Here is a 26,398-nt window from a genome sequence, read left to right as displayed (position 1 = left end):
GGTAAGTTCAGTTAGGGCTACAGACAATGCCGCAATTTGAATGGCGAGGCTCCCAGTAGCGGTACTACCCCCGTAGATTAAGACTGGAACTCCGCAAGATTCGGACGGTGGGAGCTGCAGTCTTAGAATCTGATACAGTGCTTGGCCCACTGTGGTCAATCCGACTCCCAGTGTAGCCGCTTCCTCGTCACTTAGATCATCGGGGATTCTCATTTGCAGGTCCCCCTTTGCAACGGCGTATTCTTAGCCGTAAAACTCGTCAGCATCGTTGATCCGGTATTTACTGTGCAAATGCTAGGACTCACCCGCAAAGCACCCATCCTCGAGTTCAGTTGCATTACAGCCATGCACGAATGCCGCAAGACGGTCTCCCTTTTGCCAATGTTTGCTGACAGCTGGTCCCACCTCTTCAACTACCCCGGAAAAGTCGCATCCGGACGTGGCTCCAGGAACTGGGACCAAGTCTATGTGTTTCCTGCATGTGTAGAGACTTGGTCAGATTCTGGAAATCAGACATACTCTCAACGGGTGTTAGCTAATAACGTACCAGTCCGTTAGATTGATTGCTACGTGCCGCACTTTGCACAAGACATAGTCGCCACGTAGTCGTGGCAAGGGTACAGCCTGAATCTCCACATTTCCATGACCAGTCACTTTGATCGCCTTCATCATACTCATGTTGACTGGGGGGAAGGAGTGGGGTTGACCTTTAGTTGAGATATACTGGCGCTTTGTTGTCTGCTCGTTGAACACCAATACGGCTTTGGTGGGTAGATACAAATGAATGAGGGTCCTTATAATACATTCATTGCGTGTCCTACAGCCTAATGGCGGCCACCCCGTTGCGTTTGATGCAAAACTCGGCCCGAGCAAGGCATTTTAAGGGCGCTTATCCAGCTCGGTGCCTCCAGCCAGCGAACATATCCAAGTGCCTACAGCACATTATGCGATATGTCGTCATCGGTTCACGTTTGGATTGGGAGTAAGGCCTAGCTGGTGTTGCAGGGGTAGCCAGTTTTCTTTATGTGACTGGAAGAGACGCAAAGTTGGAGTCTTCTCTAATCAGAGAACTATGATTACGATATCTAGGGTCCTTCTAAACCTTCTGTGATCCTGCATTTACTCGGCAGCGTTAGTGTCCAGGTTCTATAATAGAGAACAACGCCCAGCGCCACATGCAAATCCTAGCAAAACCCCGAAAACATGATAATTGAAGATACGACAGATTGGCTCCATAACAAGACTGCATATATCCTCTTTCCCCCTCGTGCCTGGCTAGGTGGGTGCGTCTTAGAGATTGAACCATCAGGCGGCCTTGCTTCCATGGTCCGCATGCGACAGTCTCACCATGGGGATAACCGCGGGGACGGCCGGAATCCGCGCTTTGAACTCGCGCTCGATCTCCGATAGGGTCTTTCCCTTTGTTTCGACCATATAAAAGAAGCTTACAACGGTCGCAACGGCAGTGCAGCCACCGAAGAGAAAATAGGCGCTTGGGATGCTTTTGTCCAGGAGAATCGGGCAGACAAAGGCGACGAAGAAATTGCAGACCCAGTTCGCGCCTGTTAGAAATCAATTAGCTAAAAAAAAAGAGAAGAGAACAGGGTAGAGGGGTGTGTAGGACAAACCATAAGCGAGACTGATCGCCTGAGCACGCGTGTGCTGGGGTTGAATTTCTGGTGCCCACACCTTGATACTGATGCCCCAGGTTGTAGCTTGCACAATGCAGTACAGGTAGATGGAGACGATGACTACCCAACGACCAGCCCCGTGCGTGGAGAAAACCGCATGGCCGGCGTAGAGGCTGCCAATGAGAATCATAAGCGCCGTCAAGCCCACTCCTCCTACCAGGGTGCTGGTGCGACGGCCCCATTTATCAGCCAGCAGCGTTGCAGGAATGCTCGAGGCTACAATTACAATTGCAGACACGCCAGATGCCTGGCCCGACAAGTATATTAGCGATATTGTGTCTCTTTCTCTGAATAAAATAGAGGAGACAGCTTGGAAGTACTGACCAGGAATGAGGCTTCATGAGTTTCCAGACCAGCCTGTTGGAATAGTAGCGGCGCGTAATAGAGTACAGCATCGATGCCGCATAGCTGGAGGAAACCCATCAAAAACACTGCCAAAATGTCTGCTTCCGCACCTCCCGAGTCCATAGACTTCGAAAGCTGACATGTGGTTTGCCTTCTCCCGTTGCAGGTGGATTTGACTGTGATGATGAGCCCGGTATAACAGAGTTGAATCAGCGATCGCAGCACGATCATCAACCTCCCGATCCTCGTGCCTAACCTCCAAGGCATCCCACACCTTCTCGGCGGCTCGAAAATTGCGACGTCGAATCAGCCACCGAGGAGATTCCGGCAGGAGAAACAGATTGATCAGCAGGTAGAACAAGGCCATCACGGCAGTGACGATGAATGGCAGTCGCCATGAAAGCGAGCCTGGTATATTGACTGTACCATAGCTGATAAAGTACCCGGCTACCAGCGCAACGCATGTCATGAATTGCGGGCCAGAGGTGAGGGGTCCTCGGGCTTTCGGTGGTGCAATCTCACAGATATAGACGGTCTGCGTGCTGAAGTAGAGGCCGTAGCCGATGCCCTCGATGACTCTTCCTACGGCAAACATTGAGAGCTCTGATGCGGCGGCCTCCAGTACTGTTCCGACGGTGAAGACTGCTGCGCCGAACGCCATTGCTTTTGGGCGGCCCAGACGGTCCGCGAGTCTGCCAGCGAACAGAGAGCCGAAGGCGGCACAGAGCAGAATACAAGAAACGAGAATACCGTGAACGGCTGAAGAGTGTTGCCCAAATTGATTGATGAAGCTCTCCATGACGGTGACAGGTCCGATGATGCTAGTGTCCATTCTGTCATGACGATGACATTGTTAGTAGAAAGTCGGTTCAACGGATTCAAGGAGCAACAGACCCCAGTAAGAAGCCCCCAAAGGAGCAAAGCACACTGGAAACGGTGTACTTTGCCGGCCAGATAAGAGAGCATGGCAAGGATCGAAGGCTGTGTATCATTTTGATAGGTTGCTGCGGTCGCGTTTGAAAACAAGACGCTGTAAAAATGCTTGAAATTCTCGGTTGATCGGGATCGACTTGAGGATTCAGTTATATCCTCATAATGACCACCTCTCAGTGAATTTGAATGATTATCAATGTAAGGACTCATACGTCACCCAGCCAGCCAGCCACTTTATACGAGTGAAGTGGGGTTAAAGCTTGTAAGTGCTGCGTGGGAGTCACTGTTTCTTTGTCCTTCTATCCCTGACTGACAAATAGGAGCATCATAGAGCTGTGATAACCCCTGCTAGTGGCACCACCTCCAACTTATTTTCCACCCCCTGTATGGAGTAGGCTGTGATGGTAGCCTAGTCTTTTATGGACCGTGCTTGGCAGGACTTTTGGCTGACACGCGTGTACCAAGCTTATTCAAGTACCTCACGCGTGTCTTTTGCTTCTTTTAGACAACACTACTTATGAGATGTAAAGAGCAAATAATGAATCTAATTTTCGTCTGATACATCGCTTGCAATTGCAAGGTCGGACAGACCAAAACTGGCTTTAGTCATGGCGACCGGTGCAGGCATCTGGATAACACATAGACACTTGGGATCAATGTCCCCATTCGAAGCCCTAGAGACAGATATAAAATTGATCCAAATTTCCAAAAGACAGGCACAGACAACAGAATGTCTCTTCTTGAGCGCACGCAGAAATCGTCCCTCCAGTGAACGATCCTCATCATGATCTGTCCTTCAAAGCAATGTTGCTAGTCCTGTTATTTTTCATATCTATGGCCCCCGCGCTATTCTGGCTCTTCATCGTCTAATTGCGGGACGAGAAGGGTCTTCGCAAGTACCCAAAGCAAAATTGGGCATCCGGGCTGACCGCTCTTGCGTATGGATGGGAATGCGGACGTCCTCGTCGGGACATTCATAGCAAGCGGCTGCACGCGGCCCTGCAGAAGTATCCCATTGTACGCATCGCACCAAACTGGCTGGCCTTTGGCCGTTCCCAGGCGGCAAGGGATATCTATGGCTATAACTCCAAGTGCGTCAAGGCCGCCACGTACGATCTTCTCTCGCAGGGAGGGGCCAACCTGAACAATATCAGCGACAAGAGATTCCACTCGTCACGGCGCCGCATGGTGGCACCGAAGAATATTCAGGAATGGGAACCGAAGGTTGCCGTGTCGGTTGCAGACTTGATGAATCAAATAGATGCACGATGCGCGGAAGACCAGGGAGTTGTTGTTGAACCCTCCTCTTTCGACGCCGTCCACTGGATCTTTCTATTTTCCGTGGAGACTGTGATTAAGATCATGCTTAGCAAGGATGTTTTTTTCCTGCGCAACGGGACTGATCATGTTTACTTTCAAGATGAGAATGGCCTGCCGCAAGCGGTGCAGTCCATTCATAACAGTCATGCCTCGCAGCGGGCTGCTGCTACTGTCATTTGTATGTTGTTTTCAGATCATAAAGACTTTAGAGGTGAATTGAGCTAACAACAGACGACTGACATAGGGGACATTCAAAGGTTTGCTTTATGGATTCGACTGACCAAGATGGTCTCAAAACGCTATGCGGATAATTGGGCTGCCGGTCCAAAGTTCCATGCGGCCATGGAGGCACTCACCAAAGAGCGAATCGAGCAATATTCCAATGGAGAAAGGTTCAGTGACTTGTTCCAACCCATGCTGGAGGATAAGCATGGCGAAGCATCGGAAATCACGTTGAAGGATCGCATTGCAGAAGTTGAGCAAGCTGGTAAGCCACGGCGACTGAGTTTACCATGAGAAGCTTTTCTGCTAATACCGATAAAGTTGGTGCTGGGACCGACGGCCCGGTAGGTTTTGTCTGATTTGGTGCTGTGAATTGTTCCCCTGACAGATCGCTCGCTGATCAAATAAAAATCCAGGCTGTCTCAATCTCTATGACTCTTTATTACTTGATCCGTAACCCGCACACTTTCGCCGCACTTCGAAAAGAGCTAGATACTGTGTTATCGACGGAAGATTCCGTCGCACCCTGGGGGAAGGTGAAGTCCCTACCTTTTCTGCGAGCTTGCATTGACGAGGCAATGCGCCTGGCGCCTCCTGTCGCAACAGAGCTGATCCGGCGCACGCCACCCGATCGCCATGTCATAATTGATGGCCACCTTATTCCTCCCGACACCAACGTCTCAATCGCTGCCTACACATCTCATCGTGATCCGCAGGTCTTCCCAGACCCGGAGACCTACAATCCAGATCGATGGATGGCTAAGGGCTCGGACAATTTACGCAATATGCTGGGAATGTTTATCCCGTTTAGTGCCGGTACGCGGGGCTGCATCGGCCGCAATGTTTCCATCCTGATGCAATCGGTGTGCGTGGCAACGCTTGTATATCATTATGACTTTGCACTGCCGCATGAGAACTGGGAAATGGAGTTCGAAGAATGGTTCAGTCTTTGGCCACTGAGACTCCCTTTGGGTGTTCGGCGCCGAGAACCAGCCTCCTTCCCTCAAGCTTGAAAATCCGAAGAGTCAAGATGGGAAAATGGAAAAATTGAGCCGCATGGAATATATGTTACGACTTTCACTTATACTCGACTATACTGGTGACTCTTGGACTATTTCCCTATCAAGCACATACTGTGTTGTCCTTTTTATATCGGTCATTTCGATTCTCGGGTCGTCCTACTGCATCATTCGTTCAAGAGAATATCTTTTGTCTTGCGTACTGTATCCGATGTCTCTTTCTATGGTACTCAGTAGTAAATAGCAACGCATCCTGCTCGGAACATCCTCAATATACTTTCCCGCTTGAATTTGTTAGCATGGGCGAAAAATATGTGCAGTCTTTTCGACGAGTCCACAGGCTTACCGAGGTATATTGGGGTAACGGCAAAACAACGAACACAGGCAGGTAACTCTGAGGAGGCAATCGTAATGATGGACATGGCATGCTTATTCACCTTGAAGTTTTATATCCTGTGTGAGTTTGTGCTGTTGTAGAGAGGAGTGAGGAATTGCGAGGCACCCACCAGCGGTTCATTTGACGAGCCGGAACCTTCAAGTTCTTCCCATCCTACAAGGAGCAGAAGTTGGGCCGCATGAAACCACAACATTGCTCCGGCTGTCCTGATGTCAGTATCCAGATTTTCAAGGGCAGGAATCGGAATTGCCCCGTAGCTCACCTGATAGTGGCACAGGGAAGAAGATTTTCGGCATTCCGTTCTCGGATACATCACCATACTCTATGCCTCTGAATTCTTCAGTGGTGCTGTCGTACCACTCATCCACCTGAATTTTCAGTCTTTCTCGGTCAACTGGCGACACATTATTTTGGTATATGAGATTTACAATATGGCCAAGTAACAACATTAAATAGTTTGCGACACGATCTTCGGCAGCGCTTGGCCCTGGTTTAGTGATATTCCATCTTCCTGGGTCGAATTGGGGGGGCACCTCGTTGCTAATAGCGATTGTAATCTCATGGCGTACATAAATGAAAAAGTTGGCTTTGTCCATCCCCATGGAGCTGGCAGAGATTCCCTGGGTGACGATCAAGTTCACAGCCCCTTTATAGTGGGACTGATGCGATGTCCTAGACGCTGCCAAAGCCTCATAACTACTTAGTAAGATAGCGGCGGTCAGTGCATCACTGTCTGGCACTCTACTATTTAGCGCTGCGATCATATAGTTAAGTGCCTAGATGTTCTCGATCAATAAGGACATGTAAGCGTAGAGTCGCGAGAGGGAGATTGGGCCAGAAAACGTACCTCGCCGTAGTAGCGGGAGGCGATCGGGAACCAGAGCTCGCCGGAGACAAGCATCGAAAGATGTCGGGCAGTGAAGGCGCAGATGCAGCGGAGCAGGAAATTCGAGTGTAGAGCACGTCTGGTGACTTCCCTTTCGTATGTTCTGTCATGGTCGAATACGTCCATCCATGTGGTCAGGCCGCCACGGAACGTGTTGAACAGAAAGGCGATCTCATCGTTCAACTCGACAAATATACCAGAAGGAAAGGGACGCAACTGCGATCGACATGATTGGGTTGTTGCACTCCCTCGATTGCCAGTCGTCAAGGAGCTAGACGGCTCGCTGCTACTCCCTTTGGACGTTTCCCGGGCAGCCGATGGGCAAGGCAAGGCCAGGATCTTGTTGGGGGTGGACGCTGATTTGATTTCATTTCCAGAAGCTGACTCGGTGGATAGAATGCTGCTCCACGTTGACTGGGTAATAAGCTCGGACGGGCGGCATTGCAGACCGAGACGCTGGCAATTAGAACATACGGGGGTCTTCTCATCGCACCGCGTGTGTCTGGCTTTACAGGTCGCGCTACCATTCTCAGTGCACTGCAGCCACAATAGGTACATGACTTACCATCCTACGCTCGCAGTCAGCCAGTGTGTTTCGCATTAACAAACTATCTCTATGATAGGATGATTCCAAACCTGTTCTCTTCCGAGCACTGCCGCGTCTACTTCGCCTTTGGGCGGCATTTGTAGTTCTGTCCGGTTCCATCTGCTGATTTGTGAGTCCAAGAAGATGGTGAAGGAAGTGGGCTGTGCCTCCCCAGAGGTAGTAGGAAATTCGAATGACGAAGCTCATCCGTAGACGTCAAAACCGGCAATTAGGTACATATGATTCCAGCTCAATTATCCCTGCACTTAGTCATACTCCATTAACTGTTTACTAACGAGTTAGTATAGTGGCTATTGAGTTACAGGTTCGTGCTCGTTCTCCAGTCGCACCTGGAGTCGCTTGTCTACCTACTTCCTAATAGGTCCCTTTCCCCGCACCCGCCTCATCTTTTCCACGAAGCTTCGTACAAAGTAACCGCAATTGGCTAGTTGATCTCCATTGGATAGGCTCAAGGTATCTCCGCAGGTGGAGGTAGTATCTCATCCATATATTACCCAGGTACCTGACCCATGTCGGACCACTGATCTTCACTGGCTCACCCATCTGACCTCACTAGGCACGGGATGCCTATCTAGTAGAATCCGGCCAGGAAGATTTAAGCCAGTGCCCAGTGCCTACATGGGCTCGGTAGAAATTCGGTCTTTTGTGGTTTTCATTCGCTACACCGCCCAAGAATAACCATAACTTCAATTAGAACTAACTATATGTTCCTCCTTTTTATACCACTATCTGGAGGAATGCAGATTTTCGTATACCCAAGTGATGGGGATCAAACATTGTTGCTAGGATGCATCAAACGCCAATAGCGCGCACAAAAGCTGGACGTCAGCGGTGTTGTCGTTGATTTTTCAATGTTATATGAATCATTGCCCCAGCGATGTTGGCATTTGACTTTTTCCGAAAGTGATCAACATACGCATGGCATCTAACATGCATCAACCTCGGGGTGATCTGTACGTCCCTGTGTCATTCGGGCAATTTACAGAGTAGATATCCAAGCAAACTTGGAAGCGGCTGCATGCATGACAAGAGGGGTTCGATATTGGAAGTAGCTAGTACTAATGACTCAGGATACTTCGGCGTAACCCGAAAATACAGTATTAGGCTGATACAAACTGATGTTACTATAAAAGATTGTCTAGGTAGAGCAACATGGCATCTGATATTTTTCTTTTCCTCTGACGCATGCCTGCAGTGTTCGATAAAGGTGATTGGATCCCTACAGAGGAAGAAGATCAAGTGCTTCAAACGTGCAAATGTTCCAAAGCCTTCTGTATCGGATATATTTTCCAAGGCAACAAGAGATGTGTACCTAAATGGGTAGTATAGTAGTAGCGGGCTTCCACATCTATGACGCGTCAGAGAAAGTGATTAAGCCAGCCAATTACGTGGGAGATTTATATGTATTTCCGCCCGTCTTATTTACCTGCTAGTTAAGTACTACTAGGGACTGTACTCGGTACAGGGGTAGTAGACCTGGGTCAATCCGGGTCCTAGCATATTCATCGCAGCCCCGGGCTATGTTAAATTCATCCCTAATACTCCGTAGACCGTTACGTATACCCGCCAATACCAGTGCAACATGTCTGCCTATGCCATAGCCCATGTGCTAGCCCAAGGTCAAGGTTTTATCCGGCTGCACGAGGTTCCCTGGCATATACTGGGATCCGGAATCCTTCCGGATTGCGAACCCCACTCCGCCTCCGGCACTCCGCAGCAATCATGGCCTGGAGACCTTGATTTGCTTCGGAAAACGCCACCAACGCAAGCATGCAGTATCTCCGAGTCTTCTTGTATTTTAACAAGTGGTGGTCTCGGAATTGCCGCCTAATCACGAAGATGATATGGAACGATCACACGATAGGGGCTTGGAATCGTCCCCTCACAAGCCTGTCAGTGCTTGTGCTTTTGTCATTATGCATAGGCCAAACCGTCCATATCGCTCCCGTTTCGCTGAGGCATTTAAGCAAACATAATCCTTGCGACGAAGCTGCCCTAATGCTCTTGGAGGATAGCTAACATCACCAATATTATGAAAAAGGAAACTCAATCTCGTCTACTTTTCCAGGCTGAGGTGGGATGTACAAGGAATATCAATTCTACCTTTGTTAGGACATCAAAAGATTAAGACCGGGGTTTCTATGGATAGCTTGGGGTAGATATAAGATTGCGTACGAAGGTTGGGAGGAAAGGCACTGGGTAGATTTTCCCGGGCTTAATAAATACAAGAAGCAAGTCTGCTGGAACTAGTTCAATGCAAAACCTTGCCAGTAACGCGTTATCACTCCATGGCGTCTTCACCGGAGAAACAGAAACCCAATCGTCACATCGCCTGCATCCAATGTCGACAACGGAAAGTAAAATGTGACGGCCGACAGCCCTACTGCAAGCATTGGGCGTGGGAATACTCTTACAGCACATCTGCGCCTCGGGGACGAAGGAAACAACATTGCCTGCCTATGTTTACGTGAGTGGGATAGGTGCCTCCAAAGCTAATTGAGCTATGCGTCACAGTACTGTTGAGCCGCGGGTCCCAACCGACATTAGATGGGGCTCAATTGGATACCAGTACGCCCCAAGACGCAGACCCGCAAAATCAATTAACATTAAACGCCCCACTATCTGAGGGAATGTCTTTCGATATGCCAGCGGATCTGCCTACCAGTTCCGAAGCAGTGGGTGGACCATTTCCTGTCGACCTGTATTCCCTCCAAGGCGACATCGGGGACGGCATCGTCAATCCCTCCTACACATCCAGTGGCTGGGAAACTAACGAGTCCTCGTCCCCATCCGAGATACTTCATCAGACGTTGACATTAGATGGTGCATCACCTTTGTCAAACTCACATGTACAGCACCTGTCTTCGAGAACCATTGACATGCTGTAATGTTTTCCCAAGCCCGCATGAAATGTGTCAGTGAGACTAACGCTAGGCAGCCTGACTGTCTATTTCAAATTTGGCCAAAGCGTGTGTCCCCTGTTTCGCGATCAAGGTCACATGCAAACAGCAATCCACGAGATCTCGAACGACAGGGTTGCTGTAAGATACGCAATCTGTGCTCTCGCTGTAACAGCAAACCCTCAATCATCTGCCTGGATCATGCCGGATCCAGGTGCAACCATGTCTCCATCGGTTTATGGTTCGCTTTTCTATCAGGCGACAGCACAACATTTCTTACAGCAAGTCAATCAGACGCAAACTTGTCCAGACGTATCCCTTCGGCTGTTTCAGGCCACCATACTGCTTGCCCTGTAGGAGCTGCACCATGGCGACTTCAGTCGTGCGTGGGTTACAGCAAGTCACGCAGTTTGGATTACCCAAGAACTCCAGCTGCACACCTTAGACTCCAGCCATGTAAGGTGCTCGGTTGACCCCACCAATACAGAAGATGCTCGCATGGCGTTATGGGCAACAATGGGCGTCACTGGCTTTATCTCACTTGGCGGTCGTGCGATGGACCCAATGAGTGTTGCGGAGGTAAGTAAGCATTGGTGCAGAAAACCGCTTGCTTGTCTCAATCGGCAACAGATCAGCACTTGGCTGCCGCGATCACCTGTCGACCAGCTTCTGTCCAACGCGGGCGTCACGGCCAAGAGTGTATTTTAGAAAGCAGTCTCACGCACCCTGGCGATGGAGGAGCATATGTGCTGCCAAAATACTCTTCCCCCGTATCATTTCCCATGTGAAGACTGTCAGTCAACAGGAGGACACCGCCGGCTGCCAACCTTACAGCTTCTGGACAAACCACCATAAACTACACCACCTTGTAAGCAATATTTTTCACTACACTGAGGCTGAGAACAAAGCAAAGTCAGTTTTGGATATTGTTCTCAATGCCATGTTGACAGTTCTTCATGAAGCACTGATTAGAAAGGCATTCATTTCGACACAATTATTGTCCGACACAATGAAGAATGCAGAGGAAGCAGCTCTCCAGCATTCCCTCCAAATTGCCAAAATAGTAGAGACCAGTGTTCTTTCTGAGGACTCTTGGGCTCGCATCGCTGTTCCGTGGGCGGTATATGTGGCACTGCAGTCTCTCAAGCAGCGCCGAAGTAGGAGATCTTTGCAGTACAAGGTGCTTCAGAAGGATTCCACCAGCATTTTCGAGAGCTCATTAGACGAGCTCGTCTCGCCGTATCCAAGCGCGTTTCAGCCACCGGAGCCAGATTTTCTGGTGGATGCTCTTGTGCTGGATTCAGTCAATGCTCTCTAGTCAACATTGTCGGACTGGGGTAATGATGTGCCTCTGGCAACCTTTCTTTCAGCCTAAGTAAATCCAGTGAGTGGAGGCTCAGACGTCACTTCTAATGATAGCGTGGTAGGGCTGATTGACTTCACTGCCTCGTCACCGGTCGCATCATGAGCCTCGGCCAAAGCTCTGCTGCTGCTGCTGTTATTATTGTTGTTTATTGTTATGAATATGGCTAAGCGCTCGGAGTTAAGAGTAGTTGATATTCCGCTGGTGAGGGGCTAACAAGCTCTTCTCCAAAAATGCTGCATTCTGTCTCCATATCTCCTGGGACTCAAGTAGATAGGAAAATGCCCACTGAAGGGAACCTCCACCAACTCAGTTCCCCTTCCCATCAACTCGCTAAGATACGACGAGCCCCTGTTCCGCTCGCCAAACATGAACATCCTCGGACACGGCAGCACCAGGAACTTCTCCTTTAACCTCCCTCATCGGACAACTTCGCCACCGAAGCGAAAACCCCTCTCACAGCCCCAACACAGACTCGCGCACGCAGACAAGCGCCATACGGCCCTTTCAAGCGACGAAGAGTGACACTTTCACAATCAAGTACACCAGAAACTCCTCATCCGAGGCCCACAGGTGCGTGGAGATCTGCCAACTCAGGAAACCATCTCCCCGCGCGCGGTTGCCCTTGACACTGATGATGCTGAGGATACCGGCTGGTTCGGCATGTGGTAGCATCACTGCCGTGAGACAGCCCATTGAGTGGCCGACGAGGTGGAACTGAGTTAGCCCTAGTGTCACCGCAGCCTACGCGGTAGAGACCAGCAAGGGGACCGAGGCTTTGAAGAGATCCGATGATGAAGATTCCGCGGATCGTGGGGTGTCAAGGAGAGCTGGACATTGCTGGTGGTGAGGTCGAGGGTTTCATAAAGCCTTATTATGATTCAGCGCGGATTGTTGATAAGACGCGGATAATTAGAACGATATATTCAAAGGCGGCGTGTATCGAGATTGATGTTGATCGAAATGATCGACACGACGGGATCGGTGACATCGGCCAAATGTGGTCACACCGAGGCCGAACCGGTTATGGCGGAAGAACAGGATCATCATAGCTTATTTTGGATCATCCAGCGCCTTGAATGAAGTATATTCAAGCCAATAATGAGGAAGACTACTGAAGGGTGTCGCGATGCCGAGGTGTCTCCTTTTGACCCACAGCAAAGTTTAGCGGGCCATGACATCATCGGGTGAGGCCACCGCATCGGGAGACTCCAAGATCTTTATGTCTCAAGAGTCAAGATACCAGTTGCGCTTTACTCTCTCATGAAGTTTCTCAGTCTATTACTCCTTAAACCGGGGATCTTGATTCCCCCCAGGACGCGATGCCTCCGCAACAACCCACTGGTGGAATCACGACGGCCGACTGGCCGCAAGAGGCCCTCAGCGACCCGGCGTCGGCGGACCGTCGTCACAAACCCATGCTGGACCATGGGATGAACACGGGGGTGCGGGTGACGGGTATGAGTGCTGTATCAGCGGATAAGTAGCAAAGCTGATGTGATTGCTCCAGACGACGGACGACTCGAGATCAAGTTCCGCGGCCGAAAATCCAGCCTCACGAACCTCCTCAAACACCTGGAAAAGCCACACAAACCAACCTCGGAAGACGTACGAAGAGCATCCTTTCCCCTGCCCTCTATTGAGAAACTAGAGCACTTCCCGCTCCGCCTCAACATCGTCATCCAAGTGGTCGGATCGCGCGGCGACGTACAGCCCTTCGTCGCACTCGGCATGGCCCTCAAAGAACGGGGCCACCGCGTCCGACTCGCAACACACCTGGCGTTCCGCGACTTCGTCCAGGACCACGGTCTCGAATTCTTCAACATTGGCGGCGATCCGGCCGAGCTCATGGCGTTCATGGTGAAGAACCCCGGTCTGCTGCCGGGGATGAAAACGCTGCGCAGCGGGGCGATCCGGCGCCGGCGGAGGGAAATGGCGGCGATATTCTCCGGCTGTTGGCGATCATGTTTTGAGACAGGCGATGGGACGGGACTGCACCATGTCCCCGAGGATCCGTGGAGCGAGACGGTGGACTACCGGCAGCAGCCGTTCGTGGCGGACGCGATCATCGCCAACCCGCCGAGTTTTGCGCATATCAGCTGTGCGGAGAAATTGGGCGTACCCTTGACTCTCATGTTTACGATGCCCTGGACGGCCACACAGGCCTTTCCGCATCCGCTGGCCAACGTGCGTCCGACGCGTACGAAGCGCTCCGTCGCGAATTTCGCCTCGTATGCAATTGTCGAGATGATGCTTTATGAGGGATTGGGAGATCTGCTGAATAAATTCCGCAAGCGAGAGTTGGGGCTGGATCCGTTGGACGCCATTCGCGGGCCGGGGATCGCTCAGAGGCTTCGCATTCCGTTCACTTATCTCTGGTGGGTAGCCTCATTTGTATGCACTTTAAATACTGACATTAGCAGGTCACCGGCTCTGCTCCCCAAACCGGTCGACTGGCTAACCAATGTCGACATCTGCGGCTTCAGCATGCTCCCTGCCCCAAGCAGCTACACGCCGCCCGACGACCTGGTCAAGTTTCTGCAAGACGGTCCCCCACCGATCTATGTCGGCTTCGGCTCCATCGTCGTCGATAGCCCGACCAAACTGACCAAGATTGTCTTCGAGGCAATCGTCAAAACCGGCCAGCGCGCACTCGTCAACAAAGGCTGGGGCAACATCGGCGCAGGGGAAGCCGAAATCCCCAAGAACGTGTTCATGGTCGGCAGCTGTCCGCACGACTGGCTCTTCAAGCACGTCTCATGCGTGGTCCATCACGGCGGAGCAGGAACGACAGCAGCCGGGCTCGCGCTCGGCCGACCGACCATCATCATCCCCTTTTTCGGCGACCAGCCCTTCTGGGGCTCGATAGTGTACCGAGCTGGTGCAGGCCCGGCACCCATCCCATATAAACAGCTGAACGCGGAGAAGCTCGCCGACGCGATCAACAAGGCACTCGGGCCGGAGATGCAAGAGAAAGCAGGCGAGATCGGCGCGAAGATGCGACAGGAGAATGGAGTCAAATGCGCGGTGGCCAGTTTCCACCGGCACCTGGACCTGGAGACGCTGCGCTGCTCGATCTGTCCGCAGCGCCCGGCTGTATGGTGGGTGCGCCACTCTCACATCAAGCTGAGCACGTTTGCAGCGACTGTGCTCGTCGAGGCGGGGTTCCTCAAGCCGCAGAATGTCGTCCTCTACCGGTCGAAAGAATACGATACGAACCGCGACCCGCGAGGTCCCCTCTCTGCGGGGGCAGAGGTCCTCTACGGCATCATGTCGGATTTTGTGACGGCACTCGCAACGGCGCCAGTGGACCTTGCCGAGGCGATCTCGCGCCATCACCACTACCACAAGAAACATGGGTGGCGTCACAGTCACGACGAGGAGGTCACCTGCGACTGTGAGGCACGGATAGGGAGGAGTATGAAGTTAATGGACGGCATTCCCCCGGAAGACCAGGTGCGGTCGCAGCTGGGCGCTGTGGCGAGTATGCGGCGATCGTCCGATTCACCGATATCGAGTCCTTCCGGTTCTGCAGAGGAGGAAGAGGACGAAGAGGACGAAGAAGACCAGGATGAGGACGACGATGAGGGCGAGCAAGTTGATGGTGAAAGTACGAGCTTTGTCTCTGCTCCCGATCGGATATCCAGGGAGAGCGGGCCGGTGCCAAGAAGTCGAATATCGGACCAGTCCACAGTCCAATCGGATTCTACAGATACGCATGTCGAGAGCGACGAGGACGGTGGTGAACTGGATCTGGAGAAGACGATCAGCCGACGGGCGACAAGGGAGGCGCGGGGAGGTGTACATGTAGTGCTAGCCGAGACTGGCTATCATGGCAAACGGTTTGGCAAGCGACTGTTGAACTGGGCTATTACGATCCCTACCGATGTGACGCTGAGTCTGTCCAAGGGTTTCCACAATGCACCAAAGCTGTACCACGACAGGACGGTGGCCAAAACTCCGACGGTGATGGGCGTGCGGAGCGGGTTGCGAGCCGCTGGAAAGGTTGATACTAGCCTTGATCCTCTCTGTCGAGATTGATTGAAACTAATAGTACAAATAGGAATTCACCCAGGAATTCTACCAAGGCATCACCGGCCTCGTCACACAGCCCGCGCAAGGTCTGGAGAGGTCCGGTCCAATCGGCCTTGTGAAAGGCATCGGCAAAGGTCTTGGGGGAGTCATCCTCAAGCCTACAGCAGGTTTGACTATCCTTTCCCCTCCAGACTGCTTCGTACTGACGATATTAGGATTCTGGGGCTTAGCAGGTTATCCCCTCGACGGCTTGCACAAGAGCCTGCGCAACTCTCTATCAAAAAGCAAAATCAAGGAGATTCTGACATCGCGAATACAGCAGGGGATTGATGAGATGTGCGCGTCTTCGGCTGATGAACGCGCCATGGTGGTGCGGCGGTGGAAAGAGTTACAGGAGATGCACGGGTTGAGAGCGAATGGAAATGAGAATGGGAATGGTCATGCTGAGTGATACCCCGTCCCCCTTGTGGGGTTGTATAATAATTTCTTCTTCATGATTGATATGAGATATGAGCACGGCGATTTCAGGGTGTTGGTTCACGGCGATTATTTGATTTCTTTAAGGCCTACATCAAAATGATTTAGATACAGAACCACGCAAAAAATCACAATCCGGGGCTACACATAGGCGCTGCATGTATACATTAATTTATTATGTCTCTTACAAGCAGATATATTGCTCTTGAGCACGCTTTAGGGTACAATGGACTCTATCAGTTCCTTGAATAGGGTCAACCTCGGACTGAAGACAAGCGAGGCTGCATCAAATAGCGGATACTGATGAAACATTTCCGAAGCCCCAATAACCATGCATGCCCCGTAATGAGTTATGAATACTTTGGCTGGTGGAGTCGGAATTGCCGAAAGCGCCAATAAGGACAATGCCACCGAGTCAAGACTGACAAGCTATAGCAAGCTATGGCAAGCTATGACAAGCTAAACAGAAGCCCCACTCTAGTATATATTAAGCAATTAAACAGTTCATTTCAATTCTCCATGCGAGCAAGCGGTTCTCCGTGGAGTTTGTGGCTTTTGTGCTCCTGAAGCAATCTGAAACAGCCGTTATGCAAGCTAATGACATCCGTGATCCACCTATTTGATATCCATATGGAGTAACTGAGTCAGAGTACATGGCCAAATGGTCCACTCCCGAATATCCATCGTCATCTCGTGACTCAGTTGGTGTATAAAACATATAGATGCCCATTTGTTCCTGGTAACTAGAACAGCACAGGCTTGGTCCTATATCCATTCACTTCCACCCCCTACCTTTCTTCTCTGTGTTTTGTAATCTCGTTAAAGTCACTCATTTGTCTAAGATGAAGCGCGGTGCGCTCCTCGTTCCCTTCGTTCCCCTGGCTCTTGCCTGTGTCGACCCCGGAGACTCCAACCATTCCTGTGCCTCTGTGTTTTCAGTCTCCTCTGCTGCTGCTGCCAGTTTCTGTGCCACGTTCACTGTGAGCGCAGTGACGGAAACTACTGGCGTGCCTGCCGCTCTTCTCAGCAACTGTGACTACAAGACCAAGCATCTGTCAAGCGCCTGTAGCTGTCTGGGTCCTGCGACTGCTGCTGCTCCTACTCAGACCAGTGCTGTTCGTGTCCAAATCGAGTGCATCTAGATAAATGACCTGCTACTGACAAACTCAGGTCACTCCCACGGTTGCTCCCACCACCCTGAAGGCTAATGCTGTGGCTCCCACCACCGAAGCCCCGGCCCCTACCAAGAGCTCCACGTTCGCTGGTAACGGCGGCACCACCTGCACCGTCACCGAGTACGCTGCCATCTCCTCGGCCGTTGCATCCTGCTCGAACATCCTCCTGTCGGATGTCTATGCCCCTCCTTCCAGCACAATCGACCTCCAGAACCTGCAGACCGGCGCTGCCGTGATCTTCGCCGGTACCACAACATTCGGCGACACCCCCGACGACGACTTCGACCCCATCGTCATCTCCGGAACCGATGTGACCATCACCGGAGCGGACGGCCACGTCATCGACGGCAACGGCGCCGCCTACTGGGACGGAAAGGGCTCCAACGGCGGCTCCTCCAAGCCCGACCACTTCATCGTCGCCAAGCACATGTACTACTCGCGCATCGAGAACCTCAACATCCAGAACTGGCCTGTCCACTGCTTCGACATCGAGCACACCGAGAACCTGATCATCTCCGGCATCACGCTGGACAACTCCGCCGGCGACGCACCTAACAGCGCCAGCGGCAGCAAACCGGCCGCCCACAACTCCGACGGCTTCGACATCAAGTCTAGCACCAACCTCACCCTCCAGAACAGCTGGGTGCACAACCAGGACGACTGCGTCGCGGTCTCAAGCGGCACGGACATCGTCGTGGACAACATGTACTGCTACGGCGGCCATGGGCTGAGCATCGGCTCCATCGGTGGCAAGAGCGACAACACCGTCGACGGGGTGACCTTCTCCAACTCGCAGGTTATCAACAGCTCGAATGGATGCAGAATCAAATCAAACTCCGGAACCACCGGTGAGGTCTCCAACATCCGCTACGAGAACATCACCGTCTCCGGCATCACCGACTACGGTATCGATATCCAGCAGGATTACCTGAACGGGGGTCCTACCGGCAAGCCTACCAATGGCGTTAAGATCGAGAACATCACCTTTGTTGATGTCACTGGTACGATGAGCGATGGCAAGGATTACTACATTCTCTGTGGTGATGGCAGCTGCTCTAACTTCGTCTTTGAGAATGTCGGCATCACCGGTGGTAGTGGCGACAGCTGTAACTACCCTACCGATACTTGTCTTGAGGCTTGATTGTACCAAATAGTTGGTGTTCCTAGATAGATCCCACCATCCGCAATCTTCTATGTACATATTAGGCCAGAAACACATTGTGAGAGCTTCAGTGGAAACCACTTTGCTATTCGGAGACATAAGCTGAGATTGAAACTCAGACCACAGCCTTTCTCTCATTATTGGATTGCAGTATACAGACGCCTGAATCTTACAGTGAGATGCTTTATAAATTCAGATTCTAAGTGCTTGATCGGCATGCATATACCCCCTCAATCAAGTGTCCAGCTTTTTATACGATTTATCCCGGCATGCTGTGAACACGACTAAATCAAAAAGCAAAGCAGGTCCTCCGTCATCGTTCACATCTAGGCAACAAGCGCCGAACTCTCCCCTACTGGCTTTTCAACCCGCTTCAGAAGCTATCCCAACTGCGCCGCGATATTTACTACGTACCATGCAGTTCCTGTGTTTTTAAATAGCATCTTCATGCTGACACAGAGGAGTTCTATCATGGAAATGATATGTATCGTACCGAATTATTCTCTCCTGCAAACTATCGGAATGTCACAATGAAATAAACCTAAGGGCCTATGGATATAGTATAGTAGTCCCATGACTCCAAAGTACCAGTGTACATATCTAAAATCATTGGCAAGTACGTCGTGGTCCATTCTTCTGTCATCCATGCACTGTATTGCGCCTTGCGGCCCTCCCAATAAGCAGGAAACCAGCCCGACTGCTCCCAGTCGACAATAGCCAGAATACGATACGGCCGAGAAGAACTGATAACGATGTTACTGCGATGGAGGTCACCATGGGTGAACTTGATGGCACAGTCGTCTGGCAACTCATAGCGATACGGCTCAATCGGTACCGAATAAGGATCCGGCATCGCTCTTCTGCAGAGAAATGTGAACCAATCATGGAACTGTTTCACTGTCGCGAATGGGCCCTCTGCCGGTATGCAATCCAAACCCAGAGCTCTATCATAGATAGGAGCTCGTACAATATTCCCTGTCGGAATGAATTAGGTCAAGCGCAAACATACCGTAGGGCGCTGAAGCATACCCACGAACGGATCCGAAGGGTCCTGCTCAAGGCGACGCAGATTGTCGTATATTTTGCGAAGTTCGCGGGAGATCGAAACCTTATCATCGGGCTCCAATTTCTCCCATGCTTGCTCCAGGGTCTGCCCTCGGATGTACTCCATGTAGATGTATTTTACATCTCCATCTGTGCGCCACCCGTACACCTCGGGAACAGGAACAAGGTCATTCAAAAGCCGGCGGAGAGCAAATAGGGTCTGGGCCTCGGAAATATGCTCTGTGCGTCCCCACTTAACAAGGAGGTCCATGTCTGCAAAGACCGCGGGTTGTGGTTTTATAAAGAAAGGCACGGCGCTTTGGTAGCCTCTCCTAGGGTTGGGGTTGAATCCCGCAAGACGTTGGGCTTCGGATTGGGCTTGGACATCCTTTGGGGAAGGTAGCTCATCCCATTTGCGAAAGAATGATGAGTCTGTGACGTCGAAATTGGGAGAGTTAGGGATCATTGACGGCGTAAGCCGGATGGGCCCTTCGCTGTTAGCCATCCTTGAAAAGGTAGGAAATAGTGCGGGAAGATGTTTGTTTATGTGTACTTGGGTGGGACAAGGCTGAGCCACAAATATACAAAACATTGGCACCTGATCAACTTGCTGAGTCATTCCCTACAACGTCCATGTTGACCTGTCAGTATGAAAACGCGTTATCCCTGATCGCATGGTAGTATTTCTCATCGCGCTTCTCACTGTAGCCTCGATATTCCGCCTTCCATCCCGGCTGTCGAGGAAGTTTTTCTCCGGGCGTCGCTTGTTTCAACATCCTGCATCACCGGTGTAATCGCCGCCTTCGTTGCCGAATACGCCGATGTACCTCATCCCTGCAATACTCGACACATTCACAATTGAGCCCCCAGTCTCCTGCTTCTCCATAATGGGCAGTACAAAATTACACGTCAAATACACGCTCTTGAGATTCACATCAACCTGCTGATCCCATACTTCCTCTGCCGGGCACCCTGGCTCCGATCTGCCCACAGTATTGATGAGGATATCGATTCGGCGTGTTTCTGCATGCAGCTGTCCACCAGCGCCTTGACAGACGCGGCATCAGTAGCCTCTGTTTCTTGGATGTCACATGTGCCGCCGTCAGCCTCTTTCTGGGCCTTTGTTCGCTCGGCCGCGGACAAGCTGCGGTTTCCGCCGAAGATGAAGGCACCGTGTTGCGACAGTTTCGTGGCGATTGCGGCGCCGATACCCCAGCCTTCTGGGGCAGTTTGGCCGATGCTTCCATTTGGCTGTCTGCGGGATTAATTCAATTGCTTGGAACATAGGAAATAATAACCAGTGTTATCTCCGCCGAGATTCATTGGATCTAGCCCTAACTGACCCATTCCAACGGGGATAGTCTTGTGCGATAGTCGAGTTTCATTCTGTTTGACTTCCTTAACTTATCAAAACTCTAATTTGTCCTGGGAAAGATAACTTGCATGGTTCTGTGCCTCTCCGCAAGCGTTCCGTGTCTGTTTGGGCAACGACTCTCCAGTATGATACAGCCGATATGCACTAGAGGACGCTGATCCTTGCTTTCGATTCACAGCCTTGTTTCTAGTGGGCCGGCAGCAAAACAATCCCCCTACATCCGGCAGACTTAGCTGTCTGCTTACAGCGAACATCTTTATCTCCGGTCCCACTACCAGTATGCCGAACCGGTGTGATTATTCAACCAGTAGTTAACTAGCTAGCTTGGTGCGGACCAATTATTAATCAGACCCCTGTGTTGGGCAGATCACAAATCAGAAGCTCAACGTGCCCGAAAGGCAAAAGCTAAGGATGGGCAGATCCACCGCAATAGAACTTTCTCACGGAAATATACTTCGGGAGCTAAATAAGTAAGAAAAAGTTCTGTTATCTGCCTACGCTGCGTATGCCACACTCTGTATCGGTGGAGTCTAGCAGGAAGAAAATAACATGCGAATTAGTTATATATAGATGATATGTAGTAACTGGCACCTGAATCCAAATACCCCATAACTCTTCTACTTTGGCTCCATCCACAATTGCAATTACCTTTTCGTCAACTGGAAATCATCACCACGTTTGTCTATGCACAATGATGACCTCCTGGTTGTCAATTCTCTTGTTATCCCCCTTAGTTGTGGGCCTCGACCTACCCAACTATGAAGGGCTTCTGACCTCACAAAAACCAGGTGTCCTGGAAGTCACGTTTCATAACAGACATTCAACAACAAACCTTTGGAACAGAGATACTCTATTCGGCCTGACCGACATAGTGCGCAGACTCCAGAATGACAATGAAACCAAGGCTGTGGTCTTCAAGAGTGATGTTCCCAAGTATTTCCTTAATCATTTGGACCTCCAGATTGAGCCCTTCGGTTAGTATAACTAAGTCGGAGCCTGCAAAGCACTTGCTCCATTTCCTATGAAGTACTTCTGACTGAATCTATTAGATCCCACCGTTGCAAGTCGTACGATTGAACTGTTATACAACATGACAAACCTGCCCCAAGTTACAATTGCTGCAGTCGAAGGGATAGCACGTGGTGCGGGGAACGAGTTCCTTATCTCGCTCGATATACGATTCGCGACCAAGGCCCACACGCTGTTAGGACAACCGGAGGTGGGAATGGGCCTAATGCCAGGCGGCGGAGGTGGTCAATATTTGCCTCGCTTGATTGGACGCGGTCGTGCAATGGAATTTATATTGAGCTCGAAAGATGTTACTGCGGAGGATGCGGAGGAAATGGGTTGGATTAACAGAGCTTTCGATACGTCAACCGAGATGTATGCGCATATCGACAACCTTGTATCGCGCCTGGTCTTATTCCCACTTGGATCTCTTGGAGCTGCCAAGCAGTCTATCAATCGGGCGACAAGACCCCCTCTAGAGGACCTCTTGATGGATGCCGCAAGTTTCTTGGAACGTCTCGCTAACCCGGCTGCGCAGACTACCATTGCCCGAGCGTTGACCGCAACCAGGAACCAGTCAGATAGCTACGGGGAGCAGTTTCTTGGGGAGGCTATTCCCACCTTCTACAATTAACCTACCGTGTAGCTAGTTATGCTCCTCAAGTGCTGGCAAACTGTTTTTGATTGGTCTCTTGCAAGCTGAATAAAGTCGTTAAAAGCATACTTTGTCAAATTCCCTCCTATTTTGTTGGAGAACCTGGAAAGAAGTTTGGAGGGTCAACCGCAGCGGCTTTTCGTCCAATTCCTAAGCAAGATGCTCAAATGGAAGCCGGGGAGAGAGAATCGGCAAGGGAGCTATTGGACGATCCTTGGTTACGGTCACCTTAGACATACATCAATGCTTTGCAGATCCATCGCTTGGATCAATCATGTCTGTGACGGTCTTTCATATTGAAATCATGACAGCATCCAAGGACAATACTTAGGAGCCAGCTGGGTGGTGGCATGGAAGTTCCAGATACTTCAGTATATCGCCGATCAGCACAGGTGCTATACATCCATCATGATGCGGTGACCACCATCCGCTCTACTGAGACAAGAAAGGGAGATTACTTGTTATGTTGTGATCTGGGTATCAGTCTTTTGCTGTGGAGTCCCCTCGCCGCTGGCGTGTGGTATTCTCTCGCACAAATTGGACGATAGACGCTCAAAGCGACAGTAAACGGATAGGATGCTCAAAGGCCTTGTGCGAGGCCAAGAGAATAATCACCGACGAACAAATTGTCAACTGTGGCTCTCGGTTGCAGATAAGAGAGACGTTCCTGTGAACAGCGGCTCTGTCCTGGTGCTTGAAGAAAGGTGCCTATCCTATTACGGGGCCTAAAAGCAGGGAATGGATTGAGTGAAGCAGGTTATGAAAGCAGTCCACTTCCGTTTGACTAGAAGTGACTTACTTGGAAGAGCCATATCAACTCAAAAAGGTGGTCAGTTGTCAAGTATTAATATGTTATACAGGGTTACATAATCCTTTTTCTGGAATAAAAGAAAAGAAAACCAAGCAAACCAATCACAAGGGTTCTAATTTATCAGCACGTGTCAAAGGCAACAGGAGGGGTTCGGTGGGCTGATCGGGAGATTTGGCTTGGCATAATGGCGGTGCACTGTGGCTTGACAAGTTCCTCATTGGACTAAGCGAGTCAGGACCGTCTTCACTATTGGTTTAAGTCATTTTGTGTCTCTCGAGTGGCTGTGCATTTCGTAATTTAGCTTGAGATGGTGCCAATCAGTGGGACAAATAGTCAGAAAGAGGGGTAAAACTTACAGCCGATTGTGGCTGTGTGGACAGGGCTAAAATACGAGCTGAGCACAGGCTAGATAACTCTAAAATATTACGTGGTGAGGGTGAGGGGATATAAGGCTTGACGCGTGCTCCCTTTGATAAGTCTCAATTGTCGTTCCCTTTTCCCTATCACGTTTCTGTCATGTCGCACCCCCAGCATACCTACGGCGGACCCCCGCAACCCCCCTATAACAGCGCTGGGTATGCTCAGCCGGGCGCCCATCAGCAGCAGCAGCAGCAGGCCCCCTATTATCCACCACAACAGCCTGGTGGATATCCGCCCCAAGGAGCTCCCCCGCAGCAATATCCTCCCCCTGGTCAGTACCAACAACAGCCATATGGTGCGCCTCCGCCGCAACAACAATGGACAGGCCAACCACCGCAACAATATCCTCAAGGAGGCCATCCACCACCGCAGCAGTATCCGCCTCAGGGAGCGTATCCTCAGAATCAATACCCTCCACAGGGTCAATACCCTCCCCAAAGCCAGTACCCTCCACAGAGCCAATATCCTCCACATGGGCAGTACCCCCCACCCGGCCAAGGCCAGTATCCTCCGCAGGGAGGTTACCCGCCGCAAGGCCAACCCGGCTATCCACCCCCTCAGGCGCCTCAACCAATGCCCACTCCGCCATCCCTAGGCTATGACCCCAACCAACGCGCCCCCGGCGACGCAACCCGCGAAGCAGAAGCCCTCCGCAAAGCAATGAAAGGCTTCGGCACGGACGAAAAAGCCCTCATCAATATCCTGACCAAGCCGGACCCCCTGCAAATGGCGCTCATCAGACACACCTACGCCGATCGCATCGGGCGCAATCTCGAAAAAGACCTCAAGTCCGAGCTCTCGGGAGACCTGGAAGATGTTCTCCTCTCCTTGGCCAGAGGTCCACTCGAGCAGGATGTCGCTACCGTGCATGATGCGTTGTCAGGGATAGGAACGAACGAAAACCTCCTCACGGATGTGCTGGTCGGCCGGTCAAATGCCGACCTGCGTGCGATCAAGTACGCGTATGTCGGCAAGTACCAGAAGTCGCTGGTTGAGGAAATCAAGAGCGATTTGTCCGGCAAGACGGAACAGTTCTTTGTCATGTTGCTGAATGCCACAAGGCCGGAGCCGGGGACGTATTTCGATGCGCAGTCTGTTGACGCCGATGTTCGCGAGATCCACCAGGCGACGCAGGCGCGCAAGGGGACAGATGAGACTGGTGTCTTTGCCGTACTTTTGGGTGCCTCGGATGCGAAGCTCGTCGCAATCGCGCAGGCTTTTGAGACAAAGTATCATACTAGCCTCGAGAAGGTGATCAAGGCTGAGTTCTCGGGCCACCTGGAAGATGCGTTACTGTCGATGCTGTCTAAGGCGAAGGATCCTGTTGGTCATGACGTGGAGAAGCTCCTGAAGTGTTTGCCTGCTGTTGAGAACGGAAAAGCAGATGTCAAGCGGTTGATCTACTGGGTTGTCCATCTGCATTGGAACCCACCTCATTTTGCGGCGGTCAAGGCGCGGCTGAAGCAGAAGCTGGGCCATGATGTTGGCAACCAGTTCAGAGGAGCCATTGCCCCAGGAGACTTTCTTACTGCTATGCGCCAGCTGTGGAATTCGGCCTAAGATGATTATTATGAATAGGGTCTGGGCAAATTAGGTATTGCTATTCTTAATGTCTATTCTTCTTTCTGCAGACCCTCGAGATTATGGACATGGGATTCAGCTTATCAATACTATGGGAGGAATTGTATTTTCAGAAGCCGTTTTTGCGTTACTGACAATTATTTTACACATGCTTCTCCTTGGATGGTTATTTAGGACTTGGATCTTGTAGGAAGAATCTACATTGCTGTCTTCATTATTCGGCGACAGCGCTTTAATTGATCTTCTAAATCTTATCAATATCATGTATTGGTTCAGGTCACCTCACCTTTTGTGTGACTACAGGTCAGCCAACCTTTAAGAAAATTACACAATTCCATAACACTTTTGGACATTTTACCGACCTTTTACATTCTAAAATAGATAGAAAGATAATTAAACTCCAAAAGACAGAGCCAGTTATTAACACATTTTAAGCAATTAGATACCCCTTGGCCCTTAGATAGTATTAAAAACTCATAAGGTATTATATTTGGCTTGGCCGACCTTTATGAAAATTTCATAGTCATATAATGTGCGGGAAGTGGTCCGAACTCTTCCAAAGGGTCGGCTCACCTATCTCAACTGACCTTTTTGTAGGGTTCAGGTAATCATAGCTGAGATAAAGTGGGTCCAAGACCACATAGACACAAATCGGCTGGCATAGCAGCTATGTATCGACTCTAATAACACGGACTTACTCCTATCGCCCTTCATGAACACGGCATTATGACGCTACCAACCTGAATCGGCTTAAGGTATTCCTTCTCCCCCAGCTTGCATGTATACTCTTGTTATTATCTACTACACAGATCATCTGCAGCTTTCTGTTGGGAATGGCTTTGCGGGTAAACTGGCATTGGGGAGCAAGGTATACATCTTTTAAAATACAGGTTGTATATTAATTTAAGCTTTATATTCACTTGAAGCCCAGTTTATGTCAGTATCAGTAACACCAGGGTAGTCACTGTGCTA

General features: G+C 50.8%; 11 protein-coding genes across 11 annotated transcripts, besides 5 other annotated features; 5 read left to right on the top strand and 6 right to left on the bottom strand.

Annotated features, from left to right (window-relative positions):
• Positions 1 to 294: 294 nt before the first annotated feature.
• NFIA_099470 (uncharacterized protein) lies at positions 295 to 678 on the bottom strand (the record flags this gene model as incomplete). The annotated part of the gene is made up of 2 exons (XM_001262208.1): positions 295 to 475; positions 548 to 678. 2 exons carry the CDS (start codon positions 676 to 678, stop codon positions 295 to 297), a joined length of 312 nt encoding a protein of 103 aa, XP_001262209.1.
• A 627-nt stretch (positions 679 to 1,305) lies between these two features.
• Positions 1,306 to 2,868, bottom strand: NFIA_099460 (putative MFS transporter; the record flags this gene model as incomplete). The annotated part of the gene is made up of 3 exons (XM_001262207.1): positions 1,306 to 1,562; positions 1,629 to 1,907; positions 2,082 to 2,868. The coding sequence occupies 3 exons, from the start codon at positions 2,866 to 2,868 to the stop codon at positions 1,306 to 1,308; spliced, it is 1,323 nt and encodes a 440-aa protein (XP_001262208.1).
• An 831-nt stretch (positions 2,869 to 3,699) lies between these two features.
• NFIA_099450 (cytochrome P450) lies at positions 3,700 to 5,524 on the top strand (the record flags this gene model as incomplete). Its single annotated transcript, XM_001262206.1, has 5 exons — positions 3,700 to 3,737; positions 3,950 to 4,467; positions 4,534 to 4,776; positions 4,833 to 4,855; positions 4,928 to 5,524. The coding sequence occupies 5 exons, from the start codon at positions 3,700 to 3,702 to the stop codon at positions 5,522 to 5,524; spliced, it is 1,419 nt and encodes a 472-aa protein (XP_001262207.1).
• Positions 5,525 to 6,154: 630 nt separating this feature from the next.
• NFIA_099440 (Zn(II)2Cys6 transcription factor domain-containing protein) lies at positions 6,155 to 7,371 on the bottom strand (the record flags this gene model as incomplete). Its single annotated transcript, XM_001262205.1, has 2 exons — positions 6,155 to 6,547; positions 6,775 to 7,371. The coding sequence occupies 2 exons, from the start codon at positions 7,369 to 7,371 to the stop codon at positions 6,155 to 6,157; spliced, it is 990 nt and encodes a 329-aa protein (XP_001262206.1).
• A 4,721-nt stretch (positions 7,372 to 12,092) lies between these two features.
• NFIA_099430 (uncharacterized protein) lies at positions 12,093 to 12,379 on the bottom strand (the record flags this gene model as incomplete). Its single annotated transcript, XM_001262204.1, is given in 2 exon segments — positions 12,093 to 12,210; positions 12,228 to 12,379. 2 exon segments carry the CDS (start codon positions 12,377 to 12,379, stop codon positions 12,093 to 12,095), a joined length of 270 nt encoding a protein of 89 aa, XP_001262205.1.
• A 626-nt stretch (positions 12,380 to 13,005) lies between these two features.
• On the top strand, positions 13,006 to 16,169 carry NFIA_099420 (putative UDP-glucose,sterol transferase; the record flags this gene model as incomplete). Its single annotated transcript, XM_001262203.1, has 5 exons — positions 13,006 to 13,141; positions 13,194 to 14,061; positions 14,107 to 15,688; positions 15,747 to 15,885; positions 15,934 to 16,169. 5 exons carry the CDS (start codon positions 13,006 to 13,008, stop codon positions 16,167 to 16,169), a joined length of 2,961 nt encoding a protein of 986 aa, XP_001262204.1.
• Positions 15,218 to 15,246: a microsatellite.
• A 449-nt stretch (positions 16,170 to 16,618) lies between the features above and the next one.
• Positions 16,619 to 16,657: a microsatellite.
• Positions 16,658 to 17,037: 380 nt separating this feature from the next.
• NFIA_099410 (putative polygalacturonase) lies at positions 17,038 to 18,511 on the top strand (the record flags this gene model as incomplete). The annotated part of the gene is made up of 2 exons (XM_001262202.1): positions 17,038 to 17,310; positions 17,366 to 18,511. 2 exons carry the CDS (start codon positions 17,038 to 17,040, stop codon positions 18,509 to 18,511), a joined length of 1,419 nt encoding a protein of 472 aa, XP_001262203.1.
• A 562-nt stretch (positions 18,512 to 19,073) lies between these two features.
• Positions 19,074 to 20,081, bottom strand: NFIA_099400 (uncharacterized protein; the record flags this gene model as incomplete). Its single annotated transcript, XM_001262201.1, has 2 exons — positions 19,074 to 19,421; positions 19,542 to 20,081. 2 exons carry the CDS (start codon positions 20,079 to 20,081, stop codon positions 19,074 to 19,076), a joined length of 888 nt encoding a protein of 295 aa, XP_001262202.1.
• A 425-nt stretch (positions 20,082 to 20,506) lies between these two features.
• NFIA_099390 (uncharacterized protein) lies at positions 20,507 to 20,961 on the bottom strand (the record flags this gene model as incomplete). Its single annotated transcript, XM_001262200.1, has 2 exons — positions 20,507 to 20,827; positions 20,920 to 20,961. 2 exons carry the CDS (start codon positions 20,959 to 20,961, stop codon positions 20,507 to 20,509), a joined length of 363 nt encoding a protein of 120 aa, XP_001262201.1.
• A 681-nt stretch (positions 20,962 to 21,642) lies between these two features.
• On the top strand, positions 21,643 to 22,593 carry NFIA_099380 (enoyl-CoA hydratase/isomerase family protein; the record flags this gene model as incomplete). Its single annotated transcript, XM_001262199.1, has 2 exons — positions 21,643 to 21,925; positions 22,001 to 22,593. The coding sequence occupies 2 exons, from the start codon at positions 21,643 to 21,645 to the stop codon at positions 22,591 to 22,593; spliced, it is 876 nt and encodes a 291-aa protein (XP_001262200.1).
• Positions 22,594 to 23,941: 1,348 nt separating this feature from the next.
• NFIA_099370 (annexin) lies at positions 23,942 to 25,405 on the top strand (the record flags this gene model as incomplete). The annotated part of the gene is made up of 1 exon (XM_001262198.1): positions 23,942 to 25,405. The coding sequence occupies one exon, from the start codon at positions 23,942 to 23,944 to the stop codon at positions 25,403 to 25,405; it is 1,464 nt and encodes a 487-aa protein (XP_001262199.1).
• Positions 24,023 to 24,568: a mobile genetic element.
• Positions 24,252 to 24,318: a microsatellite.
• Positions 24,255 to 24,335: a microsatellite.
• Positions 25,406 to 26,398: the final 993 nt, after the last annotated feature.

The sequence above is a fragment of the Aspergillus fischeri genome, genomic scaffold (genome assembly GCF_000149645.3).
Source record: "Aspergillus fischeri NRRL 181 1099437636262 genomic scaffold, whole genome shotgun sequence".
Lineage (NCBI taxonomy): Eukaryota > Fungi > Ascomycota > Eurotiomycetes > Eurotiales > Aspergillaceae > Aspergillus > Aspergillus fischeri.
Note: the sequence above shows the minus strand (reverse complement) of the source record. Positions and strands in the feature narration are given on the sequence as shown.